The sequence below is a fragment of the Botrytis byssoidea genome (assembly GCF_014898295.1).
Source record: "Botrytis byssoidea strain MUCL 94 chromosome Unknown BBYS_028, whole genome shotgun sequence".
NCBI classification, from domain to species: Eukaryota; Fungi; Ascomycota; class Leotiomycetes; order Helotiales; family Sclerotiniaceae; genus Botrytis; species Botrytis byssoidea.
The window spans coordinates 217,740-243,235 of NW_024065869.1; the positions used below are offsets into that span (position 1 = coordinate 217,740).

The window sequence follows — 25,496 nt, forward strand, 5'->3', positions numbered from 1 at the left end:
TATGCCGAAAACCAAGATCTCGGGACGGCAGGTCTGGTTTTCTCGTGATTCTGGTGGCTCATAAATATGTATTTGCATGACATGTGTTGGTGGCGTTCTGGATGTGCTTTTGGATGGGTTTTGTTGCCCGCATTGGTTATGCGGTACATTTCATGCATTGACTATCAGATGAATATGTCAGTCGCTGGGGCAGTTGGTGGGATCGAAATAGAAGTCAGCTGGATAGGTGATGATGGTTTCAGTGTGAGGATAAAAGTGTTGTGATTTTGGTGACTGTCTGTGGTTTTTAGTAGAGGTTCCGAATTTCCATTTTGATTTCACATGGCCCCCACGTTTTTGTTCACGGATTAGAAGGATTCTCTAGATTTCTAGGTCTAGAAGCCGGTTGTCAAAAATTGTGAGATTATGCATGCTAGTTAGACGAAATGCTGGAGACCGTCTCGTACAACATGTTGTTTTCTAGAACATTTTCCAACGTGGTTTCGTGTGTAATCGAAGGTTCCGACGGCGGATCGGTCAACGGTTGTTAGATTGATTGCTAGATTGATAGATATTAGAGACAGTGGTACAACTAGCGCTCAAAAGGTTGGTGAAACAAGCGGTCGCGGGGAATTCGATGAGTTGGATACGGATGGATCTGAGTGCGAGATGAAGGGTGGATGGAGTGGGGAAATCACAATGACGAGATAGCAACAGCAACAGCAAGCCAATGAAAAGATTTGATGGGGCGGGAGTGTGCCGACAGAGATGATGAAAATGGAAAGGTTCAGGATTCAAGAAATGAATGGTATCTTGGTATCTACTTCGTTTTTCCTCTGTGACTGGCTGCTCACTCGTAAAATATCCATACAGCATGTTCGTACAACTTGATACACGGGAGGGGTTGACTGGCATGGCCACAGAGAAAAGACCTACCTGGAAATTAAAGTGGTGAAGTCTGAATCGTTAGCAGCTTGATTCATTACTCAGGAACCCGAAAGTAGCAAATAAAGTATACCCAACGGAAGTAAAGTAGATCCTCAAGAAAGTGGATGATGTTGAAGCTATGTGGTCATAATAGTTATTATTCTCGTCGGAAATTTAAAATTGTGAGACAGTGGCCCTGAATCTTATGATGTGAAGTGCCGCAAAGCTTGACATATAGAGAGCGGTGAAGATGGTGAAGCAGTGACATTCTACTTACAGGAAGGTATCATATGGATTTGTTCACTTGAACGAACAATCATTGAATCATAGACTAGATGTACCGAGAGGAGAGTACTACTTTATCATTGGGATTTCGAAAGAGGAAGATGTATGTATATACCTACCTGCCAATGCATGTGTGTATGCATGTATGTATGTGTATGTGTATGTGTCTGTGTATGTGTATGTGTCTGTGTCTGTGTATGTATATATATGTATATGAATGTACGTAGGTAGCTATGTATGTATATGTATGTATGAGTTGTAATCATTAGTAATAGAGGGAGGAGGATGAATGTATACCCAACGCACCGATCTGGCGATTCATCACATTACATGAGACATGATGTGAATGTGAATTTGAATAGTAATCTTTTCCATCGTATCTCTAGTCTAGCAGTCAATTTCAGACCATTACCCTAGTTTTACCTAAAATCTATGCGACTTGGCGATTGATATCTTGGGAGGATGAGTCTTTTTAGTGATAAAATTGTGAATTTTGAATCTTGGATTTTGATATACATCGTATGCATGCGCACGAATTGAATTGTGGGTGTGGATAATAGCCTGGCTTGGTACAAGACATGGATCTTTGATACAAGCACCGCCAAATCAACGGTTTCCCAAAGAAGTGATGTGCATCGGGCATTTATTTATTTGTGTGCTTGGTAAGAAAATAGTTGCTTCTTTGAGAATTGGTATGCATTACCTAGCGGAACATGCTGGGGGTTCAACGATTGTGGTGTATGATAGATATATTATGGTGGCGTGGTTGATACCCAATCAAATTTAAAAGAATGTGATTAAAATGATCCTATGGGGAAAATGCTGCATAGGAATAGAGGGCGTAAAGAGTGGAATAGAATGAGAAAAGGGAAGAAGAAAGTTGATTTGACAATTTTGCGAGTTTCGACTAAGTTAGACCTTAATCTATCTCATGTACTTCTTCATTAGAAATGGCTTAGATGATGAGATGGAATAAGCCCAGAGGAATAACTTCCTACTCGAATGACTAGGTAGGGGAAAAGAATATCATCACATCACATCACATCACCTCTTCAATACGGGTGCTCGTACTCAGGTCTCACTACGAGAGCGAGTCGTGCGAGTACGTGTTATACATCATCAAGCTTCTAGGTGGCAGTCATAATAAGCTTCAAAGTAACCCTCCATATTGCCCCTTTCATGTCCTCGTTTCTAAAATCTCACGTTGAGTCTCCGCATTCACCGTCTCGAAGTATGACAGCATGGAGCAGCATAATCCTCGAGACGCTTTCGTTGCTTAGGATTTTGCTACAGCGATCTGCGTAATAAAGCCAGTCGGTTGTGATTGAATCATGTACTTGACCCAATACATGAATAGCATAACATGAGTTGTGTGTGATATGATTAGCTAGAATATAATGGTAACTAATGGGAGTCGATGTCGTGTAATTTAAAGTGTCATTATCCAAACCTAGTCGCCAGTCTAACTCGTCTATCTTGCCTACCAAGATTAATATATGCTTGTTAGATGCGAATGACCTTTGCTCTCTTCGTGACCATCACGCATATCTCCAGGTTCTATGTCTGTATCTATCTATTTTGAATCAATTCAAACACTGCAACACCACTCTTTGACCGAAACATTTTCCAGTCTGCTGCAGATGCAGTGATCGTCAAAGCAAGCTGCACCTGTCTTATGTGGGTGACAATTTTTCTTTACCGACTCCTCAGTGCTGGGACCTTTCTACTGCACCTACTGGGTACTCCCCATGCGTCGCTTTTAATCACGAAAATAATGGGGTCACATTTGTTCCCGTGATTTCCTGGAGATGGAGTTTATCAAAAATCTCCGGATAATTGGAGATCGTATGGTTGGCTATTTAAGTTATCCGCTAATGATACCTTCGTTAAGTATACTTTCACCAAATGAATACTTCTTAAATCGTTGCGGCTTTTTGCCCTGCCAATCTTGCTTTGTGTTACAAGAAGACGATGGCTGAAAGACAAAAAAAGACCGTTACAGCCCTGCCGTTCCGCTCTGAAGCCGTTCACACGTACATACAATCAATGATCCGTGATGACTACACAACGGGTCGGCCCATCATGGCAACTAGCATGGTCACATTCCTGAAAATATCCCTACCGATCTTCTCCTGCCCCTTCTTTCTAATGAAATGAGCCAGGACAAGATGCTCGATGGCTTAGACATGTCATTGTTAATCAATGTCAACCTGATCTCACTTCTGACCACCTAATCTACCTAGTCCACCTAAGGGGAATAGCAAGAAATCTCATCTGCCATGTTACAATTTGTATCACACACACCATCTTCGAGGATTACTCGTTTCCCACTTCCCCATTCGCCCTCACGCTTTCCCAGGTATAGAATGGAATTGATTTAGAGACGACTCCATTCCAAGGAAGTCGAACTAGATCATCTTCCTTTTGGCACTTTGTTGCCTTCCTTTGCTGTTACACTAGCGTACCACTTCATTGATAATTACTCATATAGTGTCTAGAAATAAATTTGATATTCTCAATGGGCCTCGGTTACCAATTATCTACTCCCTTCACCATGCAGATTCCGATAATCCTTACCTCCACCCAAAAATCCTTGTTATTTTAATCGACATCCCTAACAAATGCCACGAGGAAAGTCTCTCCGGGATATTTTTTAATCCATTCTCATCCCTGATCGAATCATGGTCCTTCCATAGCGATTATCCGGCCTAGCTTGTGCAACATATAGCTTGTTGTGACCTTAAGTTTTCTTTTGTCAAAAACTTCAAATTGGTCATCATGGTTGGAGTAATGTAATATTCAGGTAAGCAGCAAGGTAAGCTAAGCGTTATCATAACCGCTTTCAACGACCTACATATTTACCAGACTTGATGATATTTGGGTCCAGCATACCCTACTATTAGACCCCCGTTCTCATGTACTTGTATGGTTATGATGACGGATTATCTCACCAAACCAACAAATGATCACGTCTGCATGGCAGTCAGATCGGGATATCGTTACAACAGTCCTTTACTCTCTGACAAACCGCGTACTCAAACTTCTGATCCCTCCTTCCCCTCCGCGGTCACTAAAAATCGACCTCGAAAAAGACGCATAATCAAATTTATAGTTTATAAGACGGCGGCAAAGCTTCCGTAAATCAGGTCAGAAAAAGATCCGGACCCCACTTTACAAGAACTTACACCATACCGGTACTCGTATGCTTCTAGTCAGGATAGGACGATATACCCTGATATTAGCACAATCGAGAATGTGAGGGCAATCTTGGAATGAAGGAGTGAGGATAGAAAGCAGGAGATGGTAATTAATGACTCTTTAACCATTTTCTACTTTCATCTAAATCCCATCCTTCAGGTCCAGGAACCATTGATAGGTTGGTTGGCTATGTCCCCGTCGTTTATCATTGTATCTCGCTCGCTTTTTTTATCCCAAGGCGACTGACTACACAGCCATTCAATCTCATGTGCCCAGGTACCTCAACTCTCTCCATGTCCACCTCTCGATGTCTAAGCATGATATAACAAACATTGGCATTCTTCTACACTGCTTGACGGAGACTAATCAAACACATTCCGTCTTCCGCGAAAAGGCAAATATCTTGAATTTGTACCTCGGGCCTCCCAAAAGGATTTCCCCGGCTAGATGTCAAACCTCTTCCGAACGTTTATTTTCAGTGAGGCGTCAGATGAAATATATCAAAGTGAGCTATAGTATACCTTACCCGATTTATCATTGTACCATCGTATCGTGATGCATCTGTCTGATTACACCTTTTCTTGTTAAAAATGTCACATTAACACAGTATATTATATACGGGTGCTACCTGTTTAAGGATTTCGATGTGATCCCTCATAGTAAACCTAATAGGAAGGAAAGTGCATTTGGGTCAGCTGTAGATATGCCACCATATCATACAGATTCAACCCACATTTACCGTAAATTCGAGAGTCCCCAGTATTCTTCATCGTGAACCTTTCCCCTGGTTCAATATGGTTCCTCTCACATACCTTTCAGCCCAACGGTAGATTCTCCTAAAACCCCCCCACTAAGCACATTTTCTCGAACCTATGGACCCATATGCTAGAACCTTTCAGGTAACTCATCGTGTATTTAAGGTTTGAACCCACACTTGTATCTTTGCAATTTGCGATTTGCACGTTCGTTCGCACACCCTGCTCTTCTTCAAGGATCCCTTAACCTTTTCTTTCCAGTGTCCGGTACAGATCATATACAACAGACAGATGTAGATGGGCCGGGACCGAAAAACTTCAATGCTGATGGCTTGCTAGCTAGTTAAGTGGGCATCATCTACCAGTAACTCATCTACGGAGTGTTGCTTCTTCAGACAGAAAGACAGGCGGATATGATTTCTTGGCCGATAACTACCTAGTAAACTTCGACTTCCTTCTTTTGACGTTTTACTACCGCAAGACTTACCCCCCTTGTCTGCTTTGGTTACAACTCTTTGCTGGTCCCTTCTCCTGTTGACGGCCACAAAACTAGGAGACTAGCAGATTAGCAAACTAGCTAAAAATCTCCTCCATCCATAACGATATACCGAGCCGTTACCAACACATGCAATTGTCCTTTCGCCCTGCTACATTACAAGTGTACTTCCGACTTGCTTGTTGCAATTCCTATGGTTGCAATACTTACCGGTACATCTTTTTCCAGGACATCATTTCCAAGAAACTAAAAAAGGACAGCAATCAAACCAACAAAGCAAGCAAACTCAGCAAACTTTATCGAATCTATACGACTATCTGGGATAGAACCCGCCTTGGAACTACTTATCACCAATACCATAGGTTCCTCTTCAATATCATCAAACATACTCTCAGCTTTCTCGCTTGGAAACCCACTTCATACCCACAGCAGCCTCATTATACGTTCAACATCATTCATCCGAATCAACTTATACTTTTCCCCTTCACAAAAATATCTCATATATACTTCTTAAACAAACCATCTACTTTGCTGGCTACAATTTCATCCATTCAATTCATCTTTTGAACGATACACTAAGAGGAAAACGCCAATCCGAGAACACAAGAGAAAACTCTATCGATTTCATCTTGCATCTATCAAAGTACCCTTGGTTATTTTCTCTCATACTATTCACTATATAAAAAGGCTCGCCGTGACCGCTCATTTGGAGAGGACTTTTGTTTTTTTGGATATTCCTTCATATTCAATACTGCAATAACAATTCTTTGCACACTATTCACTATCACACATCTTCGCTTGGGAAATTAAACACACAAGAAGTTCGGAATTTCATCAATACATTGACTTCGAAAGTTGGAGTTCACTTTCACAATTCTTTGCTCCGGTTAGAATTTGATCTGGTGAATATTTTCCATCTTTGAGAGTTCAATCGAAGTCCTTGTCTGGTTTCTAACTTTCCTTCACAGTTTCTATCTGCTCTCCGCCCTACTTCTTGAATATCAACTTCAACAACAAGCCTCAGTTCTCCAATTGGAAAACTTCTTCCAACCTTCTTCACTTCTTGTCTTTGCTACTTCAACAGATTCTCCGCACCCAATCAGTATGTATGGCTTCCATTATCACAGCTCTATTCTTTGAACTGTCGTTGCAGATCAATACTGATATCTTTTTCAGTCATAGAATTTCTTAAAATCCATAACCAAAGCTCGACACACACTTAACGCAATGGCTGTTCCCACATATTGCAGTCATTCTTTCAATGTTCTCAAGTCAGAATCTACACTCATCCAGTGGATTTGCTCGATGTGTCATTCTGGACCTCATTGGTTCATCTACGAGTGTAAATATTGCAAACTCAAGACCTGTCGTAATTGCTCAATGAAGGCATAACCTTGTCTCACATACTGCTACCGCATTGAGAATCTCGTCGCTGTCTGGAACTTTCTCAAGGAATCTTACTATGGCTCTTGGTGGGGTGTGGGGGAAGCAGTTGGAAATTGATCCTTTGGTGAGTTTTCCTGGTTTGCCTCGTTTTCCCCGTTTTCCTCTAGTTTTTGCCATGTGGCAGGATAAGATTGTGTCATCTCTATCACATCACAAGATAAATTGTTACCAAATATCAATTGAATTTGTGGAAGATGTTGAGCGCGGTGAAGGATGCTTTCTATGCCTGGTCGTTTGATATCAAAAAAAAGTTATTAATGACAGCCACTGACAACCTGGGTGATAGGATCCGAAAATGTCTCAAATCTATTCTGTTCCCGTGTTACGATTTGCCCCCAGAAATCAAATATGACGAGAATGTGGCCACCTGCATGAAATCCATGCAGCGACACCATAAGCTTGCCTATTTGTTACTATTGGCCAACCACAGACATCCATTTCTTTACATTGTTCCCCTTTCTCGAACACCACGGAAATTCATAACCGAATCCCCTTATGGTCAACAACGGTTGTTGGCGACGAGTCTACGATGGCGACTACTTGATACAGATAACTGCACTGATACGACTACGACTTCTCCGACTTTTCAATTTCATCTTTTTTCGCACATTTACGAATTTCATTGCTCATTTCGCATTGCTTTACCGATACCGATTACTGCGGTTAGGTATTCTGTACCACTCCTTTTTGCACCATCAAACCTCATGAAATCAGAATAGATTGGCTACCGCTCTCTAAGTCGCAAATTGGCGAGACCTTTAATGCAAACTGCCGGCACCTAGGCTGACAGCGACATTCCACCTCCAAGAGCTTTACCGACATCGGCACGCACACGACATTCTAACAAACAATACCAAAAAAACTGTCCTGTACCACAATCTTGTTTCAAAACGATTTTTGCTCTTCGTATCCATTTTGTTCTAGACCGGTCTATCTTCTCTTACAAGTTTCATTTGGCTTGCCCCTTTTTGTCTTCAGCTTCAGTTTTTGTCTACCTGATACTCTGGTTTGCAATCTGTTCGCTTTACTTTTCATGTATTTCTGGCTCTTCTCTAATTGGTGTGGTGGTGTAAGGGTATGGATGGATGGGGATAGGGTTGGTTGGTTGATTGGTTTGTTCCGGAGGTGTTCGTGGTGTCCAAGTCTATGTGTGTTTCCGGCAAGAGGGGTGGCTTTTGTGAGAATTGCGATCGCAAGAAATTTGGGATGGGTGGTTGCCTGTTTGCTTGTCTTTCCTTTTGTCATTCTTTCCCCTTGCTCATTGCTCAATCGATTATCTTGACGGTAATGGAATGAACAAGCGGGCTGGTTGTTTTACTATGCGGTAGCCTGGTGTTTGCTACTCGGTGTACGCAAAATGGTTAGATGAATTGATTTCCAGTCTTTATGTTTTCATTGTAGTTAACACTGATAGTCTTAATGACACCAATTGACATTTATGTGATTGCTTATTTTGGCTATAGTCTTGGCTATGTATATATCTGACCGGTGAAGCGTTCAATCTTGCGTCTTGTTCAACTTGCTCAATTATTGAATTCAACTTGGCATCCGCAATCGCATTCGCGAAGACACTATGCTGTGCTACAACAGTGTTATAAAAAGGCTCTAGAATGCCTCGAATTACCTTGTGCATGCGGGTAGAAGTTTAATTCTGCCTTCTTTCAGTGGAGATCGATGACGAGATGGAAGGAGCGGCGTGGAGTGAGTTACAGTAACACCCGGTACCGGCTCGCTGATATTTTTCGGATCATGTGATGGGAGCAGGGGAGAGGTGAATGGTCACTCTATCATTCATTCTTGAGTAGTTATTCTGGCAAAGCGTTCTTCAATCATCGTAGACTTGATGTCCATATATCCCACAGATTATCCTCCATGAACATATGAAACGCCAGATTCATCAATACTTAGAACCCATCTTCTCCAACCCCCTTCACTCAATCGCACGCTTAAACTTCCATCACACTAACCCTCTCACCACCCAACCACCAATGCACTTACCCGAGCACACACTTATCTTCTTTCCTTCTCTCCATCTTCTTTCCTCTCTTTTCCTTTCCTCCACAAACCCCACATCGCACCACATCATAACACCACATATCTCCACCGCTAGCCCTACCCAAATCAACCCTCCCAAAATAGCATCGCCAATGCCCGTATCTCCTATGCATATTCGCACTCGCCTATTGGCAGTGTCGTATCCATAATATGGAGTTCATTCACTCATGTTGTGTAAGGAAATGTGGGACGGATTTTCTAGAGCGTGTGTTACTTTGCTTCGTGCGCGATGAGTGGTTCATGACTTAATAGATTGTGATACTAGATTTGATAGTTTTCCATTGGTTTTTTCTTATTCTGCAACCTCGTTTCTCGCATGCTTGAGAACGCGGTACTATTGTGCCATGTCTACCACGTAAACTCGTTAGTTTCTTAACCTCCCCATCCGGCTTCCATCATACTTACCAATATCTATTATCTCTAGCTACTACTATCCTAATGGCTCCCGGATCATAGGACAGACATCTATATGTACACCCAAACGAACATATCGTACTGTTCTTAAAAACACACAAACTTTCACTGCCGAGCAAGCACTGTGTCTACGTACACAATAATGTACTCACAAAACACACTCCGTACATCCTATCACTGCGTAATCTCTACCCTATCCATCTATGTATTCATTCATCTATCCATTCGTTCGTTGACTCATTCTTTCATCGCTGATCAATCATTGCAAACCCTCCCACCATCCATCCACGCATCATCCATGAACTCTATTCTCCAGATATATGTACACATACACACATACACACATACAACACAAAAATAAACACGTTTGCGATATATGCAAGACATCTCCCGCAAATCCATCCATCCATCCACCCATCCATCCATACAAACCGAAACCGAAACCCGCTCTTCCTCCTCACCTCCCAGCAACCAATATCGCCCATGTTCACTTGCGGGCTACGCTTCGGAAATAAAAATCATCCGACTAGATATTAATTCATTCATACTTACTTACTTATTTATTCAAAGAGTGCTACACTTGCATATATACGTGTATGAAATCCGCGTGAGGGAACAGATCAAGATGTTGAAATGGTTAGCACGCAAGCACGCACACAAGCAAATCAGCAAGGTCCTTATTCATCATACCATATATACATACATACAAACCCACACAAACAGATCTCCATGCAAACTAACCTATCAGATAGATAGATAGATAGATACACACAAATAACATAACATCTTGAATATATGTACCTGCCTAGCTAGCTAGAAATCTAGATGATTGATATACGTAATGTGTAAAATATAGAATCTGATAATCTATCCTATACTATACTTCATTTACCTACTAAACTTTCCTACTTACCTACTTCCAAGTTCCCGATGTCGATTTGTGAGCTCGATGATCTACTATCTAGTACCTAGCTACGGTGAGTTCTACCATCCCATCTCATCCTTTTTATCTCGGTCGGCGATATCATAGATATAATTTATTGGTTATGGGTTTCTAGGATGTGATTTTCTCTTTTTGGGGTAGAATGTGATATAATGTGATATAATGATATTTTGAGCCTTGAATCTTGAGCTAGAAAAAGATATACATAAGAGGTACTAAGGGAATAAAATAAAATAAAATAAAATAAAATAAAATAAAATAAAATAAAATAAAATAAAATAAAATAAAATAAAATAAAATAAAATAAAATAAAAGGAATACGTACAGATTATATAAGATTATGTTGTATAGATTTCTCTCAATACTCATACTTATACTCACCCTCATCCCTATCAAAACCCAACCAAACAATCAAACAAAAACTCTCTCTCTCCCCTTCTCCCCCCAATCACCAATCTAATCCTCCTACAAAACCCCCCTACACAACTCCCTACCCAAAACCATCCCCCTCCATCCATCCATCTCCAAACATCCCTCTCTACTCAGAACTCCCCACCCAGTAAAACATAATATCACTCACACACTCAAACCCATATAACAAAGAATCTCTCAAATCCTCCTTTTAAAATCTGGGATGAATTGTATTATGTATATGTACTCACTGCATACTATATTTTGTATCGATATTACAAAAAAAGAGTCTATATAGGTAATCAAACCGAGAAGAATGTATCCCATCATATCGTATTGGTTTTCTAGTCGAGTCGAGTTCATTCATGGGATTGGGATTGGGATTGGGGTTGAGAGCGGGAGATATGTATATCTTGAGGAGATTTAAGTAGGAGTTTGAAAACGCAGGTAGCGCTTTGGATATGAGAGTGAACTAGAAAGCATACTGTAGAGTTTACTTAATTGCTCTTTCACATGATGGGTTTCAAATGAAAGAGTTGCGTCTCCATCCGTCGACAGTCTGCAAATATGAATACAACACCACTAACGTGCCCTTCAAATTACTCTTCGACTGAAAAATTGGAAGCACGCGTAGCAACAAAGCAAAGAAGGGGGCTTGTAGAAGGTTTGTAATTGATTGTATTCTAATATCTTTCAATATCCCTGGGTATCTTATCACATTCATCTAATCCCTTCTTTCCAACAAACATTTTCCACTTTCGCGAATAAACATCCCAACTCCCCAACCTATCGCTAAATGCATGCATTACAATTCCACAAAAGTAAAGACAAAAGAAATATGATATATACAACAGCAATCTATTCCAACTCACCTTTTCATCTCCGGTAGAACGAAACATGTCCTCATTTATCCTACCGTATGGGCGATTCCATCCATAATTCTTCCTGATTAGCTATCATCATCTCTTTAACCCACGAATCCGTCTGTCTCTTATCACTCATTTCAAACACAGCCGTACGTCTATTCACAGGACTTCGATAGGCTCTTTCGACGCTCTCTGGATAGAGGGTGGAAGGACCTCTGTCCGCAGAATTCTGATTCACTCCATTTGCCTCCAGAGAGTGAGTTGGCGGAAGTATATTCGCAGAATTCTGATCCGCTCCAATTGCCCCCGAAAAATAGTTTGGCGGAAATCTGTTTGCAGAAACTTGATTCACTCCAAATGCTTCTGGAAAATTGTTCGGGGTATATCGATTCGAAGAGTTTCGATAAGCACTATCGGCGCTCTCTGGATACGAATTCGGTAGTCTATTAGCTGGAGTTTGAAAAGTACCATCTGCCGTTCCTAGATGAAAGCCCGGCGGACACCCGATCGTAGAAGTTCGATTCGTGCCAGCGGCCTCTGGATAAAAGTAAGGAGCTTGTATATCACGTGATGGCTGATGATACACCTGAAATTGATTCTTATATTGGGTTTGAAACTGACGTGCTGGCGCTTGATGATTATATTGAAATTGTCCATGAGCAGCCTGTCGGCGTCGTTTCCACCATTTGAATACGGGGACACAAGCAACAATTAGAAGAACCAATGCGATACCGACTCCTATACCGACTCCGATAGCAATGTTGAGAGAGGAGTAGTCTGTTGTTGCATGTTGGCTGGAGTCGGATCGCGATGAAGTTGTAGATTGCGTGTTCGATGCAGTGGTTTCTATCGCACTTGTTTGCATTGTACTATCGGCTGCTGATGTGATTGACGTTGAAGTAGAAGTTGTTGTATCCATGTTGAGAAATGGCCTTCAAGACGGCCGTGTATAGGAGTGAAATATATGTAGAGAAAGTGACGGCCAAATTCTAAGCAGTGAGAAAAGACAAAAGAAAGAAAAGAACGATTCAAGGTTCCAAAGCCATTAAATTGTATGAACCAATTTCATACGCGCGAAGAGCTACTTAGAACTGCGATCATAGATTATACCGAGGTCGTGGACCAGAATCCATTCAAACGGCGCGTAGTGATGGGTTTGTTCCTGTCATTATTACAAGAGTGGAGAATGGAAGTATGATATACATGATCAGATAGACAAGGCCGATACAAATAATGCCTTGATTGTTGGAGGCAATGTCTTATGGAAGGCCTGCCGGCAGATTTCCTTACCAACAGGATTCATAATAGATAAGGCTGATTACATTTCATCGTCCCTATCCTCCTCGCAATCAAACAAGCGTGAACTTGGAGCTTGAATCTTTACTCACTTGAGTGGAGAATTCGAGGCAACTCATTGATGGAATGGGTCTGGAGTTGAATGAAGAGTTCCCAATGGTTGTAACATACGAATGGTCGAGTTCGAGGTGAGCTTTGTACGTAGGATCCCAGGGCACGATGTGTAGTAGAATTTTGGCTTTTCTTTGAATTAACCTTGCCGCAGAAGTGAGCTATCTAGAGCTCGGGCCTCTTTAAGGTCTCTTCCCTGTCGAAAATAGAAGGAATTAGACGGAAAGTGGAGCACATCCAGTACATTTTACCCGCGCGCATCACAGGATGAGAGTGAAGACTTAGAAATGAACCATATACAGTAGCGAGTGTTTCAGAATAAAAGCCAAAGGTGGCGTTGATGGGAAACCTGATAGGTCAAGTACCAATATGGAATAGTTTGTGGAGTTCAGGCTTAAGTTATTGGATCAGTACAGAGATAATCACGTGATACACTTTCTATTTCATCCGTCGACCCCAGATTGTCCTCCGGCCTACAGCCTATAGGATCTGAAACTCAGGTGAAGAAGGAGGATGTACTGACAGCTTAATGCGTGTGATGGTGTTCTTATTGATGAGTGTCGATCAGCCGTGGGCGCGCGTGTGTAGCTGAATGCCTGCTGTCTCAACATTTAGCGAAAATAACATTTAGTTGCTATAAGTCATATACAACTATGTGCCCATCCGCAAAGTTAAAGTCTGGCTTATATCAATAATAGTCGATTTATTGAAGTTGAGCCAGCAGAAGCTTCGCTGAAAGTGTTCTACGGAGCGCCTTCCAGAATCTCTATTATGACCCCTTATATTCCACCGAGTTGCCTTCATGGTATACGGTGCCTGGAATGAGTAGACTAGCCTTCGAGTCCGTTTCCCTGTCACTCGGTCAATGCCTTACGTTCCAGCTCAGTAATATGCTCTTCATTCAATACGATTGATCACATTTGATCTTGGTTGAAAAGAAGCAGCTGTAGTGAAAATTGATGAATGCCGTGGTGCAGCGCCGTTTGAGTCCCGGGGGTATTTGTAAACAACAAGCAATAAACTCCTCAATTCCCCAAGCCCAAATCGAAGCTCTTAATATATACCTTCCATCAATCTGTCAGCGATTCCCTCCATTCTTTTATCGCCGCCCAATACCCTTCTTTCCGTCTCACGGTCACGCCCATCCTCTCCGATGATGACACATTTGACGACTTCCCCATTCATTCCTACAACGCATCTACCGACCTTGCCATCTATCCACTCAATCCTCACTTGCTTTGCTTCTGCATCAGCAGCACTGATATCTGCGATCTCTCGCTCCTTTTCTTTTCCTTTCCTGCTTAGTTTCTCATCTAAAGAGAACCTCTTTCGTAAATGCTTGATGGATGCCACACGCAAATGATAACCTGTAATCTCTCGTCGTAATTTCCGTACAAACGCAGTCAAATCTTGTCGTTTCTCTTTGACGATACCCTCAGCGACTTTAGGAGCAGGCAAATATTTTGCGGCCAGGCTAGACAAAGGGATACATGGAGGCACTGTATGCCGATGTATTCTTAGTGCTGCTGATCCAGAATATGGCTTATTTAACATGACATAATAAGGGCGAACAAACTTCCCCGAGCTGCTGGCTTCAATTCGAATTCCTAATATATGCCCATTGTCTACGGCATTCGGGTCTGGATCTTGAATTTGGAAGGATGTAATTGATGCGCATGCGCGATATAGATTCTCGAGATTATGGGTTGTTTGAGCCGCCGAAGTCGCAAGAAGTGGATCGGAGTCTGTAGGAGTAGTAAATTGGGTGGATTTCGTTTTGGAGTAAGACTTTCGTAAATTCGACAAGATGGACTTCGAAGCTTGAGAAGAAAGGATAGTGGCCGTTTGAAGGCTACGTTGATCTTTCAATGATGCGACTATAAATTGATCAGCTTTCTATCATGGTAGAATTGAAATGGGGCAATGTAATTCACTTTGTTCCTGTAGTGAAGCTATTTCATTATCTAATTCTATGCCAGCCGCGTCTTGAGGACTAATAATTTCTTCTGTTATGTCCATGTTTGAATTCGAATTGAAGTCCACGGATTGTGGGGAAGAGCGTGAACTTTCCATTGTATGTGGTGGAAGTATCAATACGTAGGTTAAGTTGTCGGAAATATGTTACTTTTCCCACTCTGTGCTCGATATCTTTGTTGATGTTTTGATGGTGATGTTTATGTTGATTTTCATGTGTGTCGCGTCGCATGTCCTTTCATCGCCATTTCACGTGTTTCGTGGGGGAAAGTACAGCCCAGACTTCTGTTTCGAATCCCTAGGGATGGTTCTGATTAGACATACTAGGTATCTATTCAGGTAGTAATAAGCTGTTCAAGAGTAGATGGATACTACTAGGTAGGTAGACTCCATTGAAAAGTAAGTATATATTATATCTATATATCTATTGGTAGACGTTCCTTTCACTCCCTCCTCTCCTTCGTTCCAATGCAACTCAACTCTTTGACATTTCGAAACCTTTGTACAGTTCCTCAGTCCTCAGTCCCTCATCGGCGTTGTTCGCCGAAGAAGCCACATTTCGTTTCAGAAGCAGCCTCGCACTCTCGTACCCTGGAGAAACGAGCCTTACAGCCTGTGTCTTTGCTTCTTTCGCCGCAGGAATGGGGTTTTGAGTAATCAAATCAAACCAAACCAATTAATCAATTAATCAATCCACTATCTCGTACAAACTACCACTAAGGAAACTAAAGCTTCGAGTAAATTTAAAAGAGGACACTTTAGAGGCCAACAAGACCTCTGGAGAATTCTCAATTCAAGATACTATATGGATGCCGACTCCTTTGGGTGATACAATTCCTTCATTAACTTCTCAATCTACTTCAGATAATCCACGCCATACTCATCTACCTTCACATCACGATCCTGAGTTTCCCTACGCGCAAGAACTAGACGACTTATCAACAGCTACTTCACGCCACAGAATCATTTCCTCTTCCAAATCTAAATCTAAACCGAATTTGAATTTGAATCTGCACGGCGCAACACAGGCAGAAGACTCGAAACATTTACTCGGGGATCAAGATTCGACAGACGAAGACGAGGAGGAGGTTATTGAAACGGATTCTATGGGTACTCGCTCTCGTAAAGGCAAAGTTCCAGAGCCACTTGGCTCTTCCTCTGCTACAAGAGGTGAAGACTCTCAATCACAAAAGGGCAGTATGAATGGCAACGTCGAGTACCGGCGCAAAAATGCGAACCCCGACTCTCCTGGAGTGACTGCGAATCTCATGTCGCGCGAGTCTTTTACGTTAGATGATCCTATACCGAAGACTCCTACCCTCAACAACCATGGCTTTTCCGAATTGCCAATGCAGGACAAACGGAACTTTCTTCTTCTAGTCTTATTGTACTTCTTGCAGGGTGTTCCAATGGGTCTCGCGACCGGCTCGGTACCTTTTCTACTCAAACCACATATGTCGTACAGCGCTTTGGGAGTTTTCAGCTTAGCTTCATATCCCTACTCTTTGAAGCTCCTCTGGAGTCCAATAGTGGATGCGATATGGAGTCCCAGAGTAGGAAGAAGAAAGAGTTGGATCATGCCAATTCAAATGCTATCAGGATTAGGAATGATATGGCTAGGTTCTCAGATTAAGGATATGATGATCACAGCTGGAGCAAATGATGGAGCAGGAATTTGGGGTTTCACTGGATGGTGGTTCTTTTTGGTATTTACGTGCGCCACACAAGACATCGCAGTTGATGGATGGGCTCTAACCTTGTTGTCACCGGGAAATATTTCATATGCATCGACCGCCCAGACTGTAGGATTGACAGCTGGGCAATTCATGTCCTTCACAGTTTTCCTAGCTTTCAATGCCCCAGATTTCGCCAACAAATGGTTTCGAAAGACTCCCCTTGACGAAGGAGTTATGACTTTAGGAGGATACCTTACATTCTGGGGTTGGACATACATAATTGTTACTCTTGGCCTCGCGCTTTTGAAGCGTGAAGAGAAAACCAAGAACGAGGATGGAATCTGGGATGTTTACAAGGTTATGTGGGGAGTTCTCAAGCTCAAAAATATCCAAACCATCATCATTATCCACTTGATTGCGAAGATTGGTTTCCAGGCTAATGATGGAGTTACAAATCTCAAACTCATAGACAAAGGATTCAGTCAAGAGGATATGGCTTTGACAGTTCTTATTGATTTCCCTTTCGAGATTGGGCTGGGATACTACGCCGGAAAATGGTCGACATCCTACACACCTTTACGCCTGTGGTGTTGGGGGTTTGTCGGTCGTTTGATTGCTGCTGTCATTGCTCAAATCACGGTTATTATCTTTCCCGCTAACGGAGTCGATACTTGGTATCTACTTGTCGTTATTGCGGAACATATTTTCTCGACATTTACCAATACTGTTATGTTTGTCGCCATCTCAGCTTTCCATGCCAGGATCGCGGATCCCGTCATTGGTGGAACTTACATGACATTGCTCGCTACGTAAGCACCCCTATTCTCAACTAAAATTTTCACTTTCACTAATGCCAAACAGCGTTTCCAACTTGGGCGGTACATTCCCTCGATTCTTCGTCCTTAAGCTTGTCGATTACTTCACAACTGCAACATGCATTCCACCGGGATCCGATTATAAACTTGCTGCTGATCTTAAGGGGCCTCTCATCACATCTACCTTCTCCTGCGCTTTGGCTGCCGAGAAAGATCGATGTTTGTCTGGAGGGGGCATTTGTGACATCGAGAGAGATGGATACTATGTTGTGAATATTATTTGTATCATTTTTGGAGCTGTTACATTCTGGGGATACATCAAACCAGCAGCTCTGAAACTACAAGCTCTACCATTAAGAGCTTGGAGAATCAGCGAAGGCAGCAACTGACTGGCGGCAAGATAAAACGGGCGGCAAGAAATGCCATTATACGTAAAAGTTGTAGAATAGACATGTATTTTTGATTGACAATGAGAGGAATGAAAGGCGGCAGCGAGAATGGTATCTACGAATAGCTATGCAAGCATGAAAATAGAAATGAACTTATTGATAGCGATGCTACATCTACGTCCACATAATGAATACCTTGGATAGTCGGCCAGAGGGTCTCTCTGATGATATTAGATTTGAAGCTACTTGTCACACAATGGAGTGTGCTACTGGCCACCTAGAATGATATCTACACAGCTATTTTGATCATCCTAGACCCGCTTGTCAGCCGGAGCTGAGTAGGAAGGACCTGAACTCCTTGAAGAAACTCTCTTGTGCCATGAGTTGTATCAATTTCTCACATCGACATATAAATACATGAGACGTTGTGTTCATAGACTTTAGACCGACCTTTGAATATCCAAAGTCCGAGAACAATCACAGCTTTATCCACACGAATCTCCACCAACGCCAAAGTTGCGTACGACGTCGGTATCGTCAGCTTTCCAGAATTCATAGATTATAGAAAGTTGGCTCTTTGGCTCTTAAAACTAGTATCGTAAAATGTAGGGATGATCGATCTTCTTACGAAACAAAAAGGTAACGCTCCCACATGGGTCCTCTATCCGGACGCCCGAATTACCAAAACAGACCTCCGTTACAACCGTCGACCGAGGTCAAGAGGAAAGCCGGAGTTTCAATTGTCTTATAAGTCAGTATTGTAAAGGTAAGTCGCTGGTCCGCATTCAAGAAGTTTATGAGTAGTTCATAGAATACTGATAAAATGTCGTCGCAGCTTACCACGCCCACTCGAGATGCTTTTGAACAGGGGCTCGCGAACCCCGCAACAGCATCCCCAAAATTGATATCAACCCCACCATCAAGCTCGACCTTCACACTTTCCTTCAACCTCTCAAGTCCGCGACCTTCATCACCGACCTCTTCAATCTTTTCCTCTAGCTCACAAGATACCATGTCGACATCTAGCTCAATGCCAGGCTTGGCACGAGACAACACCGCGGAAATGGCGGAACGGGATTACTTTTCGGAAAATCCTCCACCAGCGACCCTTGAAAAGCATACCTCTCTTGCAGAAGAATTCATCAATTTCCACGCAGCTGCTGGCAGGCGTGTGGTATTGGTCACATCAGGAGGAACAACTGTCCCATTAGAGCGACAGACGGTGCGATTTATAGACAATTTTAGTGCAGGGACGCGTGGGGCTACTTCTGCTGAATATTTCCTGGAATCAGGCTACGCAGTGATCTTTCTCCATCGTCAATTCAGTCTTCAACCATATTCGCGTCATTATAGTCATGCTACGGATTGTTTCCTCGATTTCCTTCACGAAGGTCCCGATGGAAGTGTGGTCGCAAACGATGAATACCGCGAGAAGATGTTGAAGGTTCTTAGACAATACAATGCGGCCAAGTCGAAGAATCTACTTTTGACGTTACCGTTTACGACAATTACAGATTACCTGTTCATACTTCGAGAGATCGCGCAACTTATGCGCCCATTAGGTCCTCGCGGTTTATTATATTTGGCTGCCGCTGTGTCGGATTTCTTCGTGCCTCCACAACGTATGGCGGAACACAAAATACAATCTACAAATGCAACGGATACAAATACACCTCAAAAAGGAAGTGAAGAGAGGGGGAGTGGAGAAGACGAGGAAGCTTTTGATAATTTCGATTCTTCTCCAGCGGTGCCACGGAGCAAGCGTCTAATCGTCGATTTGGATCCTGTACCTAAGTTCCTCAAAAATCTTGTGGATGGCTGGGCTCCGGAAGGCATGATTGTTTCTTTCAAGCTTGAAACTGATCCCACAATTTTGGTTCACAAGGCAAAATACTCTCTGGACCGCTACCAGCATCATTTGGTTATTGGAAATTTACTAGCTACTAGAAAATGGGAAGTTGTTTTCGTAGCTCCCGGTAGCAAAGATCAATGGATCAGAGTTCCCAGGAGCAAGAGAAAGAGGACAATCAGTGGGGTTGAAGATCTAGTAGGTGCTGCAGCGAGGGGAGGGGAGGTTGGCGACGAGCCTCTTGATCCAAATGAGTTACCTGATGGGGAACCTGAGATTGAGATTGAAAGTTTGATCATTCCTGCCGTGGAAGCATTACACACATCTCATATCAATACCCCTAGCAAACGGGAGAGATAAAAGTTAATCCTTGTTTTGTAAACAAACAACAAACGCATCCTCGTCACAGGTGCCCTCTGTCACTTGATATGACGATGAGAGGAGAAACGGTGGTCACGTCAACTAGATGTACCAACCTCGTGGGATTGATTGATGTTCCTACCATACCTAGGTAGGATGAACGTCTCACATTGGACATGGTGAACGACTGAGCTTACAAGCGAATTTCTTTTGCTGCTCGTATGCTATAATAGGATGAAATGTCAAATACAATACTTATTTAACCATCTAGATCTACATGCATACTTCCTTCAATTCGCAGGACGCCCTCAAGCCTTGTAGAATTATAAATGCCGTTGTCACATTCTCAATCGAGATCACATCAGAGCACACGCTCTTATTAGCTATGATCGTCGAACTGTGCAAGCCTCGGTAAAATCTTTCAATATATCTAGTTCGGTTGGTTCATTTGTCAAAGCAAACGGCCATGCAGATCCGGGGAACGTGCCATTTTTAGTTCCATCATCCGCTTGTGACAAATGCTGAGAGTAACGAATAGTGTCATGCTGTGCAGTTGTAAGAGGTACATGTTTGCGCCATGCTGATCAGAAACGTCTCTCTAATGTATCTCATAAAGCCCCTCTAATTTTCAATTGCTGTGCGCCACGGTCTGAACGCTCAATTCAATGCTCGTGCTATTGTTTGACACCCATCTGAATTGTTCCTGAAACAATAGAGAAAGACCCTACTCGCATCATTGGCAGAGTGGTAGACAATGTTGCTGGTAATATAGTGGACGGTGGACGGTGGATGGATTGATATATTACTCATAGAATAAGGCATCCTTCAATTCCCTTGAATTTGGAATTGGGAATGAACATGAACTTAAGTAGTTACGGGGACGTGTGTTCTATCGAGGGGTCTATAATACTCTATATACCTAGTATCCCGATCGATCGGAGAATTTTCGTTGGCTAGTGTTGTTCATCGTAAGTAGTTTATATAGTATATCAGGTTAACACAATATCCGCTATAGTGTCTTTAGACAGATGATCAGTGACTTGAAAATGACTAATATTATCATCCATTCGCGACAAATCCTCCGGTTGAGAAATTAGCTGGAGGCTGGTATGGAGAGAGTTTGCCGATTACTAGCTCGAAGTGTGAATGGAATGCGGTGAACGAATCAGGTGTGCGTTGTTCCTGGATGAAGTGGTTGGTTGAACTGGATCGTCTCTACTTCAGAGGAGCTCATCTGATATCGTAGCCGTCTAATACGCCAACCCAAAGGGGGAAGGAGAATGGCGTCTCTGGGTTTGATTTGAGTAGAATACTGGAACAATCAGGAATGATTGTTAAACTGTACTTCCTGACAGCACAGCGAGAACGGATATGCCATCAAATACTTTGCTTCAAATAGAGTTCTTCTTTACTGTGCCTAACCAGTAACTAGTTCGTCTAGAAGGAATAAGAACAAGGAGGGTGGTGTAGCGCCGTGTGACTAGGAAAGTGTAGTTGTTAGTATAGAAACTATTTTAATCGTAACAAAGTGTTTCTCTTATAGATATCTAATCCTTTGGTAGCTGGGTGCGTTCCTTCCGGACAGGAAAGAAGCGCCTGCCAGTAAACATGTGCGATTCATGGTCTTGCCCCATTAGCAATTATTATTCCTGCAGTCGGGCGATTGGCGGCGTTGACAGATTAGCATGCATGTCCAGTATCTACCCCTTCATCGTTAAATCTTGGAAACCGAACATTCATCGTTTTTCTTCTCATCTCATACTACCTACCACCCCCTAATAAATCGTTTGGTCCATCGTCTAACTTTGGGAGATTTAAACACAATCTCTACATGTTTGCTTGTTGTTGCTGACTAGGTACTTGGTACATTCAAAAGGAAGAAAAAGATTTTTGCTATCAAACACTACTACTGTTATATTCCCTCACAATTTCTAAGACCCTTAGCACTTTATTCCTTGCAAACAATTCTCCGAATATCTCTTAAATCAAATTGGCTTTTCCTGCCTTGCTTGGTCCATCCATCATTGATTGACCCTTGCTGTCTATCGCCCAAACCCAACCCCACTGGCCACCCGGCTCTATATCAGTCGTACCATATCTCGATCTATCTATCCAGCCTTAGATATGTATGAGTGTCGACCGCAGAACCAGAAACTGCCTTCGCGTTGAAAGAGAAGGGTTTTCAACAATGTTACCAGCGTTGCGCGCCAGATCTCATCTTGACATGCAATACGAGGCTGCACAGCCTATCGAATATAATGACGTTGATTATGTCCGCGAGGTGTTACAGTTGGACGGGCTAATACAGACGGAGATACAATTCGACGAAAGATTGAACAAAGAGGCAGAAAATTTGGGAATCTCGATAACGGGTCCTTCCGCAGACGAGAGAATCGATAGTCCTCCATGCGAATCCCCCTTCAATCAATCACATCATACACATACCGACTCGTCCTTGTCCCAAGAAAGCGATTCTACAGGTTTAACGTCGAGATCGTCGAATGAACAATTGGACATTTACTCATTACCACAACCATGGAAAAGACCCACGGCAAGGAGAAGTTTATCATTTCATGATTACGAGAAATTTGTAAAGCAGATTGATGCTCAAAATAAGTACCCATTACCTCCGCCAATACCTGTCAGTTCCCCGGAATCAGCGCCATCCCTTTTTTCGGTATCTTCGAAACGCTCTTATATCAGCATCAAGAATGGAATCAAAACTCGCTTCCGCCGTAAGCCCAAAACATCGGGGGAACAAGTAATGTGAGTATATATTCTCGAAGGCAAAAAGCTAAAGGAAAAATGCTGATTTTTTAGCTCTTGCATCTGTTGTCGGGAAGAGTTCAAGAATTCTAGCACGTTGCGTACACTTCCATGTGCTCACAATTATTGCGAAAAATGCCTTCGAGTTCTGGCCATCCAAGGCTGCAAAGAAGAATCGAAGATGCCACCCAGATGCTGCAGCCAAGCTATACCAGGAAACACCATCAAATCTGTCCTGGATAAAGAAGAACAGAGTTTATTCATGAAAAGTGTTGTGCAGTTCAGTACGCCATGGGAATCCAGGATTTTCTGTCCGAACACCGCTTGTGGTGAGTTTATTCCGACACTCGGTAAAGTTGATCCCAAGCAGCCGTTTGAAGTGGTATGTCGAACTTGTGGAGATAAAGCTTGTTCGATATGCAAGCGTGCGGCACATCCAGGTGGCCAAGATTGTCCTGAAGATTACGAATTAGAAGCTGTTTTGAGAATGGCAAAGAATGCGGGATGGCGTCGCTGTTACAAATGTAGAACTCTGGTAGAATTATCTCAAGGCTGCAGTCATATCACTTGCAGGTGTAAAGCTCAATTCTGTTACATATGTGGGGCTGTCTGGGATCCCTCGGTTGGCTGTCCAAATTATTGTAATGGCGAGGAAATGCTCGAACGTCGACGTCTTGAAGAAGAGCAGCGAATTGCAGAAGAGGAGAAAGAAAAGCTAGCTAGGGAAGAAGCAGAGAAGTTAGAAGCAGAGGAACGTGCAGCGGCCGAAGAACGGACCAGAAAGAACACCACATTGAACGCTCTTCGGGCTTGTCAAATCAATGAGAGAGATCGATTTTGCGCCTTCGAGAGAAAAATGAAGTGGATTATGTGGACGCGGCACGGTCGAGCTAAAATTGATATTTTGGATCGCTACGGTGAGCTCTCAACCAAAATGAAAGAACGCCATCAGAGGACCTCGACGCATTTAGAAGATCGGCAAGTCGCTGCTGAGATGGAGCTGAGAGCCACTCTAAAGCAGAGCGAAAGAAGCGTGCAAATTCGCTTAAAGCACATGGAAGCTTACTGCAATGGACTTGGTAGAAGCTCTGGTGGTTATGATGTACAAAGAATCGTTACCGAGAAAGATCTCAGAGAGCTTGGGCAGCAATACAATATTCGGGACGACTTGGGCCGTTTACATCAGAGCAGGATTAACGTCATGCGGGACAAGCAAGCGAAACAGATGGAAAATTTAATCGTTCGACAAGACGAAGAACTTAAAAATCTAATGGTCAAACAGAATCAAGAGTTAGAGGCTCTAGAGGAGATGCATAGCAGAGAAGAAGAAGGAATAATGACACTGTTCATAGAAAGAAAATCCCGACTCACACGGAGATGGTACTTGGTCGAAGAGGTGGAACGAAAGAAGCTCACTAATGCAGATGGCGTGCAATTCGCAGCCATGCCGCCGATACCGTGGCCTCAATCAATGAAGTCTCCAGCACTCGGCCTGGAAGCTGTTTTCGAGTGAAGCTTCATGATTTTTAAAAGCTCCCATCTCTTATTTTCTCATTACGACGAATTTTTGTGGCATTGTTACACTTTCTCGACACATATGTACGATTATTGTCAAGGTTATGTGATTTGAATCATCATATCTTGTTCAAAATTCAGGGACTGAGCATTGGCGCTTAGGAATGGATGAAAGAACTTTAATACATTGGTCCCGGCTGGATTAACTAATGGGTGGAATTCGCGCTTTTAGGCCGTTGACCTCTTAGGATTTTTCGTTGGCTGGATTATAGGGAAAGGTTATTTGGGTCTTGAGACTGTGAGGGATGTTTATTATGGATTTATTTTATGGTGTCCCATGATTTTGGGAGTGATGGATGATATGGATGATGAATGTGTATGGTTGCGATGAAAAGGAGTATATATACCCAATGGTTTTTATTTTTGTCTTTGAAGTTACGATATTAGGAATTTTATATATCAATTATACTACAGTGTGATTCTTGATGTGATGATGGGGAGAGTGGTGAGTCTTTCTCTTGGGTTCGTTATTGTGATTGCAAGTAGAAGTATAGAGAATTGAGAGGAGAGGAATCTTCTTGGAGATTTAGTTATTGGTTTAGCTATGTACTGGGTGTAACTAGGCACACTCTGGACGAAAAAAAAAACGGCACACCGAAAAATCAGTAATATTTCCAAAATCATTCTTCAATTCGATAATCATTTTTTAAATTTTCAATTGAATCATATGATTTAAAGGCTTATTATTTATAATAGGGTTTTGATTTATAGATTTTATTTTATTTTTTCGAATTGTTGTTCAAATTTGAAATAATGATAATTTGAAAAATCTCGATTTTGATGGGTTTGGTGTGCCGTTTTTTACGTCCAGAGTGTGCTACAGTCACCATGCACTTCTATTAGCCGAAACTCCACAAAACGCGTTTTTTCACGCGTTACACTCCTATAATCACATTTTATTATTTTAATT

General features: G+C 42.4%; 6 protein-coding genes across 6 annotated transcripts; 4 read left to right on the plus strand and 2 right to left on the minus strand.

Moving 5' to 3' along the window:
* Nucleotides 1–5,253: 5,253 nt before the first annotated feature.
* On the plus strand, nucleotides 5,254–7,805 carry EAE97_010502 (uncharacterized protein; the record flags this gene model as incomplete). The annotated part of the gene is made up of 5 exons (XM_038881017.1): nucleotides 5,254–5,852; nucleotides 5,901–6,542; nucleotides 6,609–6,742; nucleotides 6,817–7,150; nucleotides 7,299–7,805. Exons 4-5 carry the CDS (start codon nucleotides 7,103–7,105, stop codon nucleotides 7,803–7,805), a joined length of 555 nt encoding a protein of 184 aa, XP_038728135.1. The 5' UTR covers nucleotides 5,254–5,852; nucleotides 5,901–6,542; nucleotides 6,609–6,742; nucleotides 6,817–7,102.
* Nucleotides 7,806–11,821: 4,016 nt separating this feature from the next.
* On the minus strand, nucleotides 11,822–12,694 carry EAE97_010503 (uncharacterized protein; the record flags this gene model as incomplete). Its single annotated transcript, XM_038881018.1, has 1 exon — nucleotides 11,822–12,694. The coding sequence occupies one exon, from the start codon at nucleotides 12,692–12,694 to the stop codon at nucleotides 11,822–11,824; it is 873 nt and encodes a 290-aa protein (XP_038728136.1).
* A 728-nt stretch (nucleotides 12,695–13,422) lies between these two features.
* On the minus strand, nucleotides 13,423–15,335 carry EAE97_010504 (uncharacterized protein). The gene is made up of 2 exons (XM_038881019.1): nucleotides 15,117–15,335; nucleotides 13,423–15,059 (listed from the first exon to the last, which is right to left on the minus strand). Exons 1-2 carry the CDS (start codon nucleotides 15,253–15,255, stop codon nucleotides 14,236–14,238), a joined length of 963 nt encoding a protein of 320 aa, XP_038728137.1. The 5' UTR covers nucleotides 15,256–15,335; the 3' UTR covers nucleotides 13,423–14,235.
* Nucleotides 15,336–15,965: 630 nt separating this feature from the next.
* On the plus strand, nucleotides 15,966–18,036 carry EAE97_010505 (uncharacterized protein; the record flags this gene model as incomplete). The annotated part of the gene is made up of 2 exons (XM_038881020.1): nucleotides 15,966–17,641; nucleotides 17,694–18,036. 2 exons carry the CDS (start codon nucleotides 15,966–15,968, stop codon nucleotides 18,034–18,036), a joined length of 2,019 nt encoding a protein of 672 aa, XP_038728138.1.
* An 823-nt stretch (nucleotides 18,037–18,859) lies between these two features.
* On the plus strand, nucleotides 18,860–20,245 carry EAE97_010506 (uncharacterized protein; the record flags this gene model as incomplete). Its single annotated transcript, XM_038881021.1, has 1 exon — nucleotides 18,860–20,245. The coding sequence occupies one exon, from the start codon at nucleotides 18,860–18,862 to the stop codon at nucleotides 20,243–20,245; it is 1,386 nt and encodes a 461-aa protein (XP_038728139.1).
* Nucleotides 20,246–21,983: 1,738 nt separating this feature from the next.
* On the plus strand, nucleotides 21,984–25,002 carry EAE97_010507 (uncharacterized protein). Its single transcript, XM_038881022.1, has 2 exons — nucleotides 21,984–23,011; nucleotides 23,066–25,002. Exons 1-2 carry the CDS (start codon nucleotides 22,374–22,376, stop codon nucleotides 24,522–24,524), a joined length of 2,097 nt encoding a protein of 698 aa, XP_038728140.1. The 5' UTR covers nucleotides 21,984–22,373; the 3' UTR covers nucleotides 24,525–25,002.
* Nucleotides 25,003–25,496: the final 494 nt, after the last annotated feature.